This window comes from Asterias amurensis, chromosome 17 (assembly GCF_032118995.1).
Source record: "Asterias amurensis chromosome 17, ASM3211899v1".
Taxonomy (NCBI): domain Eukaryota; kingdom Metazoa; phylum Echinodermata; class Asteroidea; order Forcipulatida; family Asteriidae; genus Asterias; species Asterias amurensis.
In genome coordinates, this window is record NC_092664.1 from 12,238,295 (window position 1) to 12,252,862 (window position 14,568).

Consider the following 14,568-nt stretch of genomic DNA (forward strand, 5'->3'; position numbering starts at 1 on the left):
ATTGTGACTTTAAACATTGTGGGTAAATGGCTTGTACACAGCGCTTGCACATTATTCTGGAGTTCGCAGGTTCAAAGTCATTTTATTTATATGTGCTCTGAAATACATAGTTTCATGGGTTGAACCCCACAAACTCGTCCGCAGGGCTCGTGAAAGAGTATACAGCGTTTATTATCACAATGTATAGCAACAACATTTCAAATAATTTCTAGAAAAACGAATGAGTTTTAAACCGTCAGTTTGACGCAGCCAAGCCGGAGCGAGATCCAGAACCCAAAGCCGAGTATTGGAATGGCCAAAAATCAAAGCTAAGTCTTTTATTTTTATTTTTTTAGATCAAAAAACAATAATATTGGATTAAGGTAACGAGAGTATACAGCGCTTATACTATTGTCTTTTTGTTGTGGATTGGACATTTTAAAATTCTCTCATGTACATTTTAATTATGATGGACAATGATTTTTAAAAATTTGTATTTAATGTTTTTTTTCTTCCATTGTGTTCATTTGTAATGTTTTGGATTGTCTGTGTTTTGTGTATTTATGAGTATTTTCTATAATACTTTATATAATTATTGACAGACGGTGTCATGTATAGTTTCCAAAATTTGGAGAAAAGGAAAACAAAGTGAACATAATTAAGTTGAGGCAATAAGCTAATCCATAAAGCATTTTGTGTTTATTTTTTTTTCTATCAGAGTTTATAACGAGCTGCTTCCATCCATGGTGGTGTTAATGGTATCAACATGGGGCGTCGTAGCCCCTTTGTTGTCCGATGACGTCACGACATCTCAAAGCCCAATTGCCTGCCTTTCTGTCACAATGTGTTTGCTTGTGTGCTCGTCCTGTGCTGCATGCCGACAAAATAGACTGGTCCCGGTCCCCTTTCGTTATCCGCCATAGAGTAAGGCCGTGTCCGAATTGGCGACTTCGGCTACAGCTACGGCTAGATCAGCGCGTCTGTCAGTGTTGAAGATAGCAGACGCGCGCGCCCTAGCCGTAGCTGTAGCCGAAGTCGCCAATTCGGACACGGCCTTATATACAAGAACTAGAGGGCGCACGAGTGATGCTTCGTGCACAAACGCCACGAGACCGCAAGATGACAAGCGCGTCATTTTGCACGCGCGTTGAATATGAAATACACGTTTAAGGTTTTTTTTTTTATTGAACGCTCACGCGATGCTGTTTGTTCAACTTACAAAATGGCCGCACAAACACACGCTGTGAGATGCTCAACTTAGAAAATGGCCACCTGCGCGCATGGCCGGAGCGCGTTTATAGGCCAGTGCGCCCTCTAGTTCTTATATATAACTCTATGTTATCCGCAGGGATAGGGACAGGTGTATGTATACACACGTAGACCTACGTCGGATTTAACGTTGAATCTACAGGATCACGAATGCCATGTGAAGCAATGCGTCAAAGGTGATTATGGACGTGGACCCAACGGCAGCTCTCTGGCGGAATTCACAAGTCTCGAAGTGTGACGTCATAGTTCAGGCTACTCTTGTATTTAAATGCCATTATTGTTTGACCGCGTAAGGGCGGTGGTTGATGATTGAAAGGTTTGCGGTAACACCATGTAATGACAATCTCTAATATGAGTTAATAATTTTTGGGGACAATCATCCTTACTCGCATCTAATAGCTGAATTGCGAAGGACACGGCTACCTCGTGTTCGGGAAGCAGGCATGCGAGGGCGCTTTTGGCTACATCAACCCATTATGACCACGAAGCACGGCCAAAGATCTAAAGTGTTTGATTGTTTTCCCGAGGGGGGAAAACCGGATGGTCTGAAAAACCCTTGTGGCACAGCAGAGAACCAACGCACAACTCAATTCACACATGGCCCCGACCGGGAATCGAACCGGGGTCACCTTGGCTTGACGCACAAGCCAACCATGCCTAACTGGTTCTGATTAGAATTGTTGGTTTCAACTCGACATTTCGATCAGTATACTCTGATCGTCTTCTGGAGAACAGGAAAGACCATCAAGTCGAGCCTCTTAGAGGCATCAGTATGATTTGGTGAATCAGTCGAGTCAAGGGTCGTTGTTAGTTGGTATTTTACATTGTACTAAAACATCCACAAAGTTGACGATCGTCAAATCGTGGTGTGAAAAACAATCGTATACTTTAAAAAGGAACACGTTGCCTTGGATCGGACGAGTTGGTCTATAAAAAGCGTTTGTAAGCGTTTGTTATGAAATGCATATGGTTGGAAAGATGTTTTAAAAGTAGAATATAATGATCCACACAAGTATCACTCAAAATTGCACGGTTTTCATTTTACGTTGCGAACTAACACGGTCGGCCATTTATGGGAGTCAAAAGTTTGACTCTCATAAATGGCCGACGTGTTAGTCGACGAGGTAAAAATAAAACCACGCAACTTCAAGGCATATTTGTGTAGATCATTGTATTCTACTTTTACAACATCTTTCTACCCATATGCATTTTATAACAAACGGTTACAGAACGCTTTTAAAAAACCAACTCGACCGATCCAAGGCAACGTGTTCCTTTAACATTTATAATATTTATTGTGTCAAAATCCGAGCCGTATTCAATATTCATTAATATAACGTGTGTACTAATGTTATTACCTTTTTAAATAATTTATTGTTCGACTCTTGATGTATTCATAAATGTGTAAATTATGCGCATTAGCCTTTCAGAACAATTGATTGCCTTTACTGTAGTATTGTTATTATTAGACCGTATGCATTGACGACTCCCCATGCCGTCATCTTTGAGGCAAAAAGACGAGCGCACTGGATGGCTCAATGAGTAACCTTAGACCTTTCCATGGCAACGTCACAGCCCGGGTTTTGGCTAGCCGAGGTTCGAAAATTATGGAAATACACGGATACAAATCATAATCAGATATAAACCACAGTTGTTATCAATGACACACACACACACACACATTAGAAAACCAAGTGTTGAATTTGTAGGAAACAAAGTTACTCATCATTGGATGTATTTTAATTAATATCGAAAGTTTGCATAATCTTTTTATTTGTGGTCCCAAATTATGTTCACACATTGGATAAGGTGCATACATTATCCATCCATGCCAACAAGCGCGGTTTCTTTGTGAACAAACATATAAAGGTCAGTTTCGACCTCTAGCCGAGTGCGCCCTGTTCAAATGACGTCATGTGTATAAGGTCTATATTATTTACAACAAGTCGTGAATACGTACGAGAAAAAAAACTTTTTTGACAGACCCATTTCTTGATCTGTTTGACCAGGAATTTGGTTAAAATCGGGGATTGTGACTCGAATTCACACTGACACGGATTTCGGGTCACACTGACCCAGAAATGGGTCTGCCCTCCTGGGACCCAAATCCGGGTAAATTCTGACCCGGGAGTTTTTAGCAGGCTGCGTTTGATGTTGGAAACACTGTGCAAATAATTTAAAGGCAGTGGACACTATTGGTAATTGTCAAAGACTAGCCTTCACAGTTGGTGTATCTCAACATATGCATAAAATAACAAGCCTGTGAAAATTTGAGCTCAATCGATCATCGAACTTGCGAGATAATAATGAAAGAAAAAAAAACCCTTGTCACACAAAGTTGTGTGCGTTTAGATGGTTGATTTCGAGACCTCAAGTTCTAAATCTGAGGTCTTGAAATCAAATTCGTGGAAAATTACTTCTTTCTCGAAATCTATGGCACTTCAGAGGGAGCCGTTTCTCACAATGTTTTATACCATCAAGCTCTCCCCATTACTCGTCACCATTAAAGGTTTTATGTTAATAATTATTTTGAGTAATTACCAATAGTGTCCACTGCCTTTAAGCTGCTACAACAATTTATGACGGAGGCCATCAAGAGCAGGGCCCAAGCTAGGGATTGGAAACTGGTCAATAAGTAAAGCTTAAAGTAGTCTGGTATTTTTTTTATTCTGAGAACAAGGACATAAGGCATAATACATTCAGGGAACGAGACCAATCTGGCGTCAGCATCTGTACCACCTAGACTATGTTAAAAAGACAAAGATGACTGAACCGTTAACAGTTCTTACTGAAATATTTGTTTTGTCAGCTCTTTTGATAGTTTTTGGGCAATTCAAACACCTTTACATTGTAAAGAAATGCTCACTGTTATAGGCCTATTTAACCATTTTTTCCCCGTCTGTTTTATAAACCATCTTTGTATATATAACATTGTTCAAGTACAAACAAAAAATATTAAATCTGTAAATAGGTATGTACAACATTTATTAAATTGACTCTTATTGACATCAATGCAATGGTATTTATGTATAGTTTATTGTGTATGACTAAAATAAGTAGTGTCCGATGGTTCAATACAAAATAAGTAACAAAGGTCTATGTTTTTTGGGGGGAAATTAAGAAAGTCTGAGTCCAGGGGTTGATTACACAAGGAGTTAAGACTAGTCTTATCTCGAGTTAGAAAGAGTTACTTGTCCTAACTTAGGAATAGTCTTAAGCTTTTAATAACTTCTACAGAATCATAGGACCAGTCCTATTTTTAGGACTATTTTTTGTAAAATCGACCCCTGAACAACATCGTGCAATTTGTGAAATGGGTTAATAATTGGGCGAGCAGAGAATAACATACTTAAAATAAAACAATGATGTTTTTATCATCACCACTCCCAAATAACTCCTTTAACTTTCCTGTTCCTGTTTGTCGGCCTTTAGTCCTGTGGTTTTTTTACTTCTACGTACAAACAAAACCACCGTCTCCTTTTCTGAGTTATGATTACGTGTGTTAATTTACAAACATCTCCGAAGGAAATGAAGAACGGATATGCATCATTCACCGGGCTGGGTTGAGTTGCACCAAGACTGCTCCCGGTGGTTAAAGCGTTTGGGCACGGTAGCATTCATCGGGTTCCCACGGTGCTGTACTTTTAAAGGCACTGGACACCTTCGGTAAATGTCAAAGACCAGTATTCTCACTTGGTGTATCCAAACATTTTATGCATAAAGTAAACACAAAATCTGTGAAAATTTAGACTCAATTAGTCATCGAAGTTGAGTGAGATTACCATTAGAAAACACACCCTTGTTGCACAAATTTGTGTGCTTTCAGATGCCTTAATAAAATGCTTCAAGCCTAAAGCCTTTTTAATATAATTTTTTAGTTGAGTAAAAATTAACTCTTTCACAAAATTAAAAATAGTTGTTTCAGAGGAACAATTTCCCACAATGTTTTACCATCAACGGCGCTCCACTGCTCGTACCAATAAGATCGTGTGCTTCTAACAATTATTTTGAGTAATTACCAAGTGTCCAGTGGCTTTAATGGGTGTGGCATTTTTGTTAACATTAATATTATTGCTACTTAATTAAAACATTACAGTCTTTTGCCATGCAAATTTTAGGACAGATTTCCTGTTGACTTTTAACTGCATCGTCATCCGTTTTGTTGGTCAATAATTAGAAGGGCAGATGACCGTAAATATTTGTATTTCAATTACTAAACTTAATGGTTGAACAGCCTGGAAAAACATTTTATATACCTGTCATATTGGCATTGCTATAAATCAAGACAACTTGATGGACTTACAAAACTGATCATGACATGTTAGTATATTGGCTGCCCATTCATTAGCCGGCTTGCATAAACTAGTAAATTCCAATGTATTGCATGGAACCTCCATGCGTAATTTACCTAACGAAACCCAACCAATAACCTCTGGACGAACCACACAAATATTGATGTTCAAAACCTATTTGTGTACAATTCAGCGTGAATATATCCACTTCAGCAGCAGAAATATTGATCTTTTTAAAATTTCTTTATTTTGATTTCTGTGTCCCCTATCGACACACAGGTGATGGGTTCTGTCGTTTAGGTTAAAAGGTTCCACACTGGCGACTAACGTGTGACATCCATCAATTAGAAAGAATTGATTCGGGAAGTTCAATTTAAAGGGAACGTTATGAATTATTATATTGTTTTCCGATTTTTCTAGAGTTAAAGGGACACTTAATTAGGAGCGTAAAGTGTTCTGCTTCTAAAAACCGGTAAAGTCCATTCCAACCCCGTCTTTTAAAGGTTTTCCTTTGAAAGTAATTTGTTGTGACCGAAACATTGTCTGATGGGCGCATTTTTAGGCTCCGTGAAACTCGTCATTGTCCATTTCGATGACTAAATATAAAATAGTTTGATGGCCCCTGAATTTTTGACTGACCCAGCTGAAGGTCAAAAACACATCATAATATGGATGAGGATGACGCTTCGTGTTCTGAGGTCACTACGCAGGGTTAAAAGCACTGGACACTATTGGTTATTCTAACAAATATTTGTTAGCATACAAACTTACTTGGTAACGAGAAATGGAGAGCTGTTCATAGTTTAACACATTGTGAGAAACCACTCCCTCTGAAGTTACGTAGTTTTTGAGAAAGAGGTAGTTCCTCACTAACAAAATAAAATACACGATTTTGTGCAACAAGCGTATAGGGTGTTTCTTGCGATATTTCTTGCAACTTCGGTGACCAATTGGGTCAAAATTGTCATATATTTTTGTCATGCATAATGTTGGCCTACAGCTGCAGCAAGTGAGAATACTGGTCTTTGACAATTACCAAAGTTGCCAGTCGCTGTGCCTCAAAGTAACTTTCTGGTTTCAAGGCGGCTGTGCAGCGCAAAGAATGCCGCCCCCCCCCCCCCCCCCCATTGGAAATGGTTAGTTATGGGTTCTCAGTCATGTTAACGAAAACAGCACGAATCGTTGGTGGTTATTGTTTAGTTTATTAGAATCATTTATAAGTCTTAAATAAGGTAATTGACAGGGAAGTGATTCATTATGCTTAAAAATGAGACAAATAAAACATAATTATGTAGATAAGCCTTATAAGGCATATACTTGACCATAACGATAAGCAAAGCAATAGGGTACTTATATACAGAATTGGTCTGACAAAATAGTTGCATGCAGTGTTCACGTGGTTGTGTGATCAAACCATATTTACATGACTTAACAAACATGTGACAATTTGTGTTTTATGTGTTTAGTCTGTTGGGTGACTCAGGAGAAAATACTGAAAAAACACCCTCAACTTTATTTCCAGCACTTATTTTCTTAAGGTTCCCGGAAACAGTTTACCTTTCAAAGAAATATTTCCCTGGATTCGACTTTAGCAACATTTTAGACTAAACAATGATATTTGTTATCCTTACAAATCATGTATAATCTTTATATTCAGATTTGTTCAGTGTGGCATACTTTTTCATTGCAACAAACACAACACAATGTTGAAATTATTTTCACCTGTCAGCTGTTTTGTTAACTTCGTATTTTATGAGAATACTGGTCTTTGACAATTACCAAAGGTGCCCATGCCTTTAATCTTCGGACTTAGGACGAGCAAAGTTCCGTATCTGAAGACGTTAGGGCGCATTGAAGCCACCCTAAGTTATGACGAGTTACTCGTCCTACCTCGAGATAGGATTAATATTGACATTTCGTGAAATCGGCTGCTGGGTCCAATAAGTTCTAGCTTATACACGAAGTGCAACTAACATATTGCGTGTGAATGGTCTAGTTTAAAGGCACTTGTGACAAGTGACGAGTACCTGGACTTCAGGGAAGCGATAACCTGTTGTCTGCCGAAGTCTGTCTATTCCTATTATTCGCTGGTGGGATCCGACGATACTTCTTTCTGTCCATGGAAGCTGTGACGTCATTGACAACGGTGGCGGCGCCCTGCATTTCCGGATCGGTGGACACGGCGACATCTGCAAGCGAATGAGGGCGTGCTCGCCCTGTAATATGATTCAGGTAATCATACATTTTAAATTGTAAAAAAAGTGGTTTTCATGTTATGTTATGAATAATCCCGGTACACATTTTTCTGCGAATGCGATACGAATTCTGACGTCACAAATTCGGAACAAGCTCACAAGAGCTGTATGAGCCCAAACGAAACATTCACTGCGAGAGCAGCTGTGTCGTCAAAAAACGCTAAGCATTCGCTTTCACCGGAGTGATAAACCGAGACTTGACGGTATTTTTCAGTCACTCGAGGGTAAGCACTTCGACCATCGAGTAGGCCCTACGGGTACACAGGTGAACCGAGCGTGAAGAGTACTGAGATTGGGACTCGTTCGTTTGATTGTAAACCCGTATTAAAGGCAGTGGACACTATTGGTAATTACTCAAAATAATTATTGGCAAGAAAACCTTTCTTGGTGACGAGTAATGGGGAGAGGTTGATGGTATTAAACATTGTGAGAAACGTCTTTCTCTGAAGTGCAATAGTTTTTGAGAAAGAAGTAATTTTCCTCGAATTTGATTTCGAGACCTCAGATTTAGAACTTGAGGTCTCGAAATCAACCATCTAAACGCACACAACTTCGGGTGACAAGGGTTATTTTCTTTTTCATTACTATCTCGACGTTTGGTTGAGCTCAAATGTTCACAGGTTTGTTATTTAATGAGAATGTTGAGATACACCAGCTGTGAAGGCTAGTCTTTGACAATTACCAATAGTGTCCACTGCCTTTAAGGGAATCGCACGTTTTCTAAATACCTGACGGAGCTCAAACCCCTAAACCGTGTTTTCGTAAACGACCTACGTGTACATATAAGGAGATTTATAAAGTGCCCTTTTTCTAGAGAATGTTGAAAGAACTCCAAAGCAATTTATTGGAATATTGTTTCTGTCATAGCTGCACCTTTTGTGGATGAATCTTTAAAGTGTAACGGTGTCATTCTATAGTGCGTCACGTCTAGACAAAGTTTATTCTTGTCACTTCAATATGAGTCAGATACATTTACAATAGAAAACAAAATAATAGAAGGAAAAAATCGTCAAACAGGCGCCGGTTTGCGTATAAAGGTTTGTTAACCTGTTAATTCTTAAAGATTCGGCTCGCAGAAAGGTTTCTGCAATTTTGTTGAGTAGTGCTAGTTATGAAAAATATTGTGTAGTTTATTTGAGTAGTGTTGGTTTTGAGAAGTGTTGGTTTTAAGAAACAACATTGTCACACAAAATGAGATATTCAAATGGTATTACCCCAAACGTGATTAATCCAACACGCAATGTTTTAAGGGCACTGTACACGTTTGGTAAACTGTCAAAGACCAGTGTTCTCACTCGGTGTATCCCATCATAACCATAAAATAACGAGCCTATGAAAACTTGGTCTCAATTGATCATCGAAGTTGCGAGAAAATTATGAAAGAAAGAACACCCATGTTGGACGAATTTGTGTGCTTTCAGATAGGAAAAAAAGACTTCTAGCTAGAAGTCTGTTATCATTTTAGTGAGAAATTGCCTCTTTCTCAAAAACTACGTTACTTCAGAGGGAGTCGTTTCTCACAATGTTTTATACCATCAACAACTCTCTAATGCTCGCTTCCAAGTCAGTCTTTAAGTGAATATTTTTGTTTTGAGTAATTACCAAACGTGTACCTTTCCTTTAAATTCTAAAAGATTTGTTGTATACATACCTCGTAGATTATTCGGCCTTGTGCACAGCGGTCTGGAAAGAGCAAAATCGGCAGCTGAAGTATTAGTCCCCCTTGAAGAAAAAAAGGTAAATTCTAAAATTGAACCATGAATCTAAATAAATTCAGTTACTTAAAGAATGTCATTGTTTCATATGATTGTATAGAGATAGGCAAAACACAACAACGACGAAATGATAGAATTTACATTTTGTGAAGGAAAGAACTATACAAAGCAGTGCGTTGTTTTGTGTTGTGGGCATAACTTAATTGGTCCATATTATGTTTGCCTCTCTGGTTTTGATCATGTGGAAAATGAAAATCTTACTCGAAACGTCTCATGTGGTGCTGAGGTGCTAAACATTTGAATGGTAGGGTGACTACCCCCCCCCCTCCCCACCCCACCAAAAGCACCCCATTCAGTTAACTATGGGGTTCGCACAACTCTGTTTAGCTGTTTAACGTTTTTATTAAACTTCTGCCATAAATCTTGCATTTTATAACCTACACCATTCAGTAATGTTTCATGTATTCTCTATTCGGTCAGTATTATGTAATATAGAAAGTTTGCGGTAACATCATGTGTAAATGATTATCTTTAAAATTATTTGGGGTAGTTCTGGAAAGAATCATAAAATTAAACTCGACGTTTCGATCAGTTTACTCTGATCGTCTTCTGGAAGAAAAAAAAGAAGAAAAAAAAAAAAAAAGTTTTTTATTCATAAGGAACCTACCTATCGAACCACGTTGGCTTGACAGTCAGTTTAACTTGATCTGCTATTTCTTTGATCATACTTGCAACTCGCTCAGCATTGTATCCACGGACGGTTTTACCGTCTACTTCGATAATCTCATCTCCTATAAGAAACACATGTAAATAAATAAACAAATACATAAATAAATAAATAAATAAATAAATAAATAAATACATAAATAAATAAATAAATAAATAAATAAATAATTAAATAACTAATTAAATAAATAAATAAATAAATACAAATAATGATAATAAATATTTTTATATATTTTTCATTTTGAGAAAAAAATACAACCAATTGTTTGTTTTGGCCTAAGCCCGGTCCATACTTTCTGCGAATGTGAATGCGATACGAATTGATAATTCGAAACATTTGCATCGAACAAGGAGATGGCTAACAAGTATGCCTACGTTTTTTTAAAGAATTGACAGAAATTCTTCGAGCAGTATAAAAAGCCTTTATAAACCCAGAGAATTTAACTGTTTGGCAAAAGCAGTACCACCAACCCGTTTTGTTGTTGTATTTAAATCCGTTAGTTCGCAAATAAAATGTGTTTAAGTAAATTCTAAGAGCAATATGAGGGACAACTCGAAATGTAAAGAGTGGTGTACACTCTTTTACATTTAGAGAGTTGCAAGTGGTGTCCCACTCATTTTTTGCTGAGCAAAAAAACAAAAAAACAAGCAGTATTTTCTTTTTAACAGTTTGATGCAATAGTATTATGTCCCTGATCTGTCCGAATCATGGTCTGGTACCTAGAGCAGCATACCTGGTCTAAGTGTTCCTTTCTTAGAAGCTGGTCCGTCAGAAAACACCCTGGCTATCACAATGGATTCTGCCTCGTTACGGATTGTGATTCCAATTCCTGAAACAAATAACATAATCACATTACTGAATTGACTTAGGGGCCTTCTTTGATGTAGCCAAAGTGCACGGTTAAAGGCAGTGGACACTATTGGTAATTACTCAAAATAATTATTAGCATAAAACCTTTCTTGGGGACGAGTAATGGGGAGAGGTTGATGGTATAAAACATTGTGAGAAACGGCTCCCTCTGAAGTGCCACAGTTTTCGAGAAAGAAGTAATTTTCCACGAATTTAATTATGAGACCTCAGATTTAGAACTCGAAATCAACCATCTGAACGCACACAACTTCGACTGACAGGGGTGTTTTTTTTCTTCTTTCATTATTATCTCGCAACTTCGATGACCGATTGAGCTCAAATGTTCACAGGTTTGTTATTTTATGCATATGTTGATATACACCATCTGTGAAAACTAGTCTTTGACAGTTGCCAATAGTGTCCACGGCCTTTAAGTTGAAGTTAGATCCAGGTCCTTAAGAAGATAGACACCTCCCATTGAGCTGCAGGCTTGATATAAATTGCCTCCGGAAATTAATTGATCCCATAGATTTATGGGTACCCAAGGGTTCAGTTAAGAAAACAAAATAATCATTGCCAAACTTGAACTTTAGCCTTTGGTTAATTTAGTTGACCATCAATCCCTCAATCTCTTAGACATTGGAAAAGTAGATGCAATACTGAAGGTACAGGGCCTAGAGGTGGCGCATGTATAAAACAAAATAATAAAAAAAAAAAAAAAAAAAAAAAAAAATCGGAATGAAATGGAGTGAAATGTAGCCATCCCATTTCCCCCAAGGTTTATTCCTTCATTACTGCAAGTAAATACACCTCGCTTGTACCGAGCAGTTATTGAATGTGACGTTTTCGCAAATAAGTTCATTATCTAGTTGGAAAACTACTTGATCATTTTACATTTGGCGCCCTTTAAAGGAACCCAATGGAAATTAATATAATTTTTATTTATTTGTTTGTTTGTTTGTTTGTTTGTTTGTTTGTTTGGGGGGGGGGGTATTTTTGGATTGTGCAGTATTTCTATCTCGTCTACTATTTTGTTTATCTTATTTCATTGTCTTCTCTCCTGTTATTTGTTTGTATTTGTTTGCATTGTTCTTACTGTATTTTCAAAATAATTGAATCAATTAATCAAGCATGCTTTAAGTAACTTTCAAACAAAAAATAATTTTCGTGCCACTCACCGTCACCATAATCTGGATCCTTAGTGAAGGACAGCCTTCTATGGTTGTGTTTACGGTATTTATTAGCAACCACCGAAGTCCTAGTCTTCAGCTCTTTCATGAAGTCATGCCGGCTCTTCCTCTCAGCCACAGCCAGTTGAATCTGCGTCAGCCAATCCCTCTGCCCAAAACTAGCCCTTAGGTCGAACACTCCCTGCTTAGTGCAAATAGTGAAGTGAATATGTTTCCGTCCCTTGTCGATATTTGACATGGATGAGATTTCATCCAAGGGTAGTCTGTACATGGTGTTCCTTTTCTCGGAGCGTTCAGTAGTGACCCTTCCACGGCTAGCGTCCCGCCGTGGATCGGCGCGGAAGATGGTCAGGGTGTCGTTGGTGAGGACGCAGAATCGCGATCTCCACGTGTAGATCACACCATGTGACTCCTTGTCCAGGACCCCTTCCTTCAGTACGGTCATGCCAGCATCTGAAGTAGATCGAGTCAATATGTCCTGATCTCCGATTACGGGGAGGACACTTACACCACCAATGCGAGTCGAACACATTATTCCAAACCGGCCCTAAATCTCAAAGATTTGACTCAAAATACACGCCAATTATCTTTACACGAACAAGTTTCAACAGTTCAAAGGAATGGACTCGTAAAACAGCAATTACAAACAGCCACAGCTGAAGTCAATTACACCTATTAGAAATGTAATCCTTCTACCAGTATTCAGCAGTTAAAAATAATGTATTCACAAAACAGCAACTACAATCATTCACAACTGAAGTGTACTCAAACCACTGAAACTATTAAAATCAAAGTAATAAATCCTCAACGAACCATTCCAGAAGGGTGCTAGTCACTTACACTTTGCCCAGAACCAATTCCCAATGACAGGCAAACGTAGACTAACGCGATACGGTTCGGGTGTAACTAGTAAACCTTATCATATTCAAGCAGCCACAGTTCAGAATTTAACTCAGGAAAAATCTCACTGTGGTTCTTTCCTATGATAAGTAGCGACTTAGTATTTGCTGAACGCCACAAAGTGAAGCCGAGAGCAAAACAGTGTCCGATGCGGAAAACCAAAGAGTAACATCCGTTGCTAAAGTGTTAAAGTAAGCCTCATCCACACGATGGAGATACAGCGGTTTTCCTTTTAGAGAAGAACTGAGAACCAACTATTAAACTATTGACTTTTCAAGTAGCAGTCCTGTTTACGTCTATCAAGCACACACAGTAAAACCCACAACAGGATCTAACGATTACCGGAGAATTACTCCTAAAAGACGTCAACCCTGTACCGTTAGCAGGAGCATTTTGACGGCAGGGTGGGTGGGGAAGTCTTACTAATCAGGAATGTCCCCAGCAGATCTTTCAGCTCGAGTCTATGACTAATCCACTAGGCCTATCGGTAAGGGACGAATCATTACCCCCTTCCTGTTAGTTTGTGTGACCCCCCAACCCTTGACTGATCCTTGCCAATAAACACATGTTGTAGGATTAAGCCCCTTTCACACGAGAGCAATTTAGCAAGGATCCCTTGCTCAATTGTAGCATGGTTGTAAAACTTTACAAAATCTACTCCGTGTGAAAGGACACAAAGTTGTTCTGCTGTCAAGTTCTCTTGCAAAGTATTGTCAAACAGGGCTAAGTTTCACAACCATACCAAATTTAAGCAAGGGACCCCAGTGAAATCGCTGTAGTGTGAATAGCACTTTAAAAATAATACGCTTTCGGTTTACCAGAGGGGTTATATACTCTGGTGTTACCAATTCAAAAGATTGAATTTGCCATCCTCTTGGTGAATCGTGCACGTGTGAAAGGCTATTATGGCTGGGTCGTCCACTTTTCCATCGTTTTACATCAAAGATGGTGGCCATTGACGTCATGTGCAATCCATACCCCCTCCCCCTTCTCCATTGGAGAGTGTTTTGAATTTAAGTTTGAACCGCATTGTTCAAAGGGTTAACACACTATGGTAAGATTGGCATTACAAGTAACACAATAGTATACACACATTGACTGGCAATGAGGTATAACTAGTTTACGTCTATTCCCCCGAGGAACTTTGAGTGACCAGAAGAGCGACCTATTTTCCTGAGGCCGGAGGCCGCTTGAAATATGCCCCTCTTCTGGTCACTCACAGGTCCGGGGGTGGGGGGGGGGGGGATGGGTAGACGTAAACTTATTACCGAATTCTGCCGGTCAATATGTGTGTTATAACACAGCTCGGTCTTAAATGTGAAATAATACATAACTCAATCTGGAAATGGAAGGAAGTTTTGTAGTTGCTGTCTGCGGTTCAAGTCAAGAGAG

General features: G+C 38.7%; 1 protein-coding gene across 1 annotated transcript; it reads right to left on the reverse strand.

Moving 5' to 3' along the window:
- Nucleotides 1–6,690: 6,690 nt before the first annotated feature.
- LOC139949904 (uncharacterized) lies at nucleotides 6,691–13,711 on the reverse strand. The gene is made up of 5 exons (XM_071948475.1): nucleotides 12,265–13,711; nucleotides 10,971–11,066; nucleotides 10,178–10,301; nucleotides 9,447–9,517; nucleotides 6,691–7,756 (listed from the first exon to the last, which is right to left on the reverse strand). The coding sequence occupies exons 1-5, from the start codon at nucleotides 12,806–12,808 to the stop codon at nucleotides 7,575–7,577; spliced, it is 1,017 nt and encodes a 338-aa protein (XP_071804576.1). The 5' UTR covers nucleotides 12,809–13,711; the 3' UTR covers nucleotides 6,691–7,574.
- Between the last annotated feature and the right edge of the window lie 857 nt (nucleotides 13,712–14,568).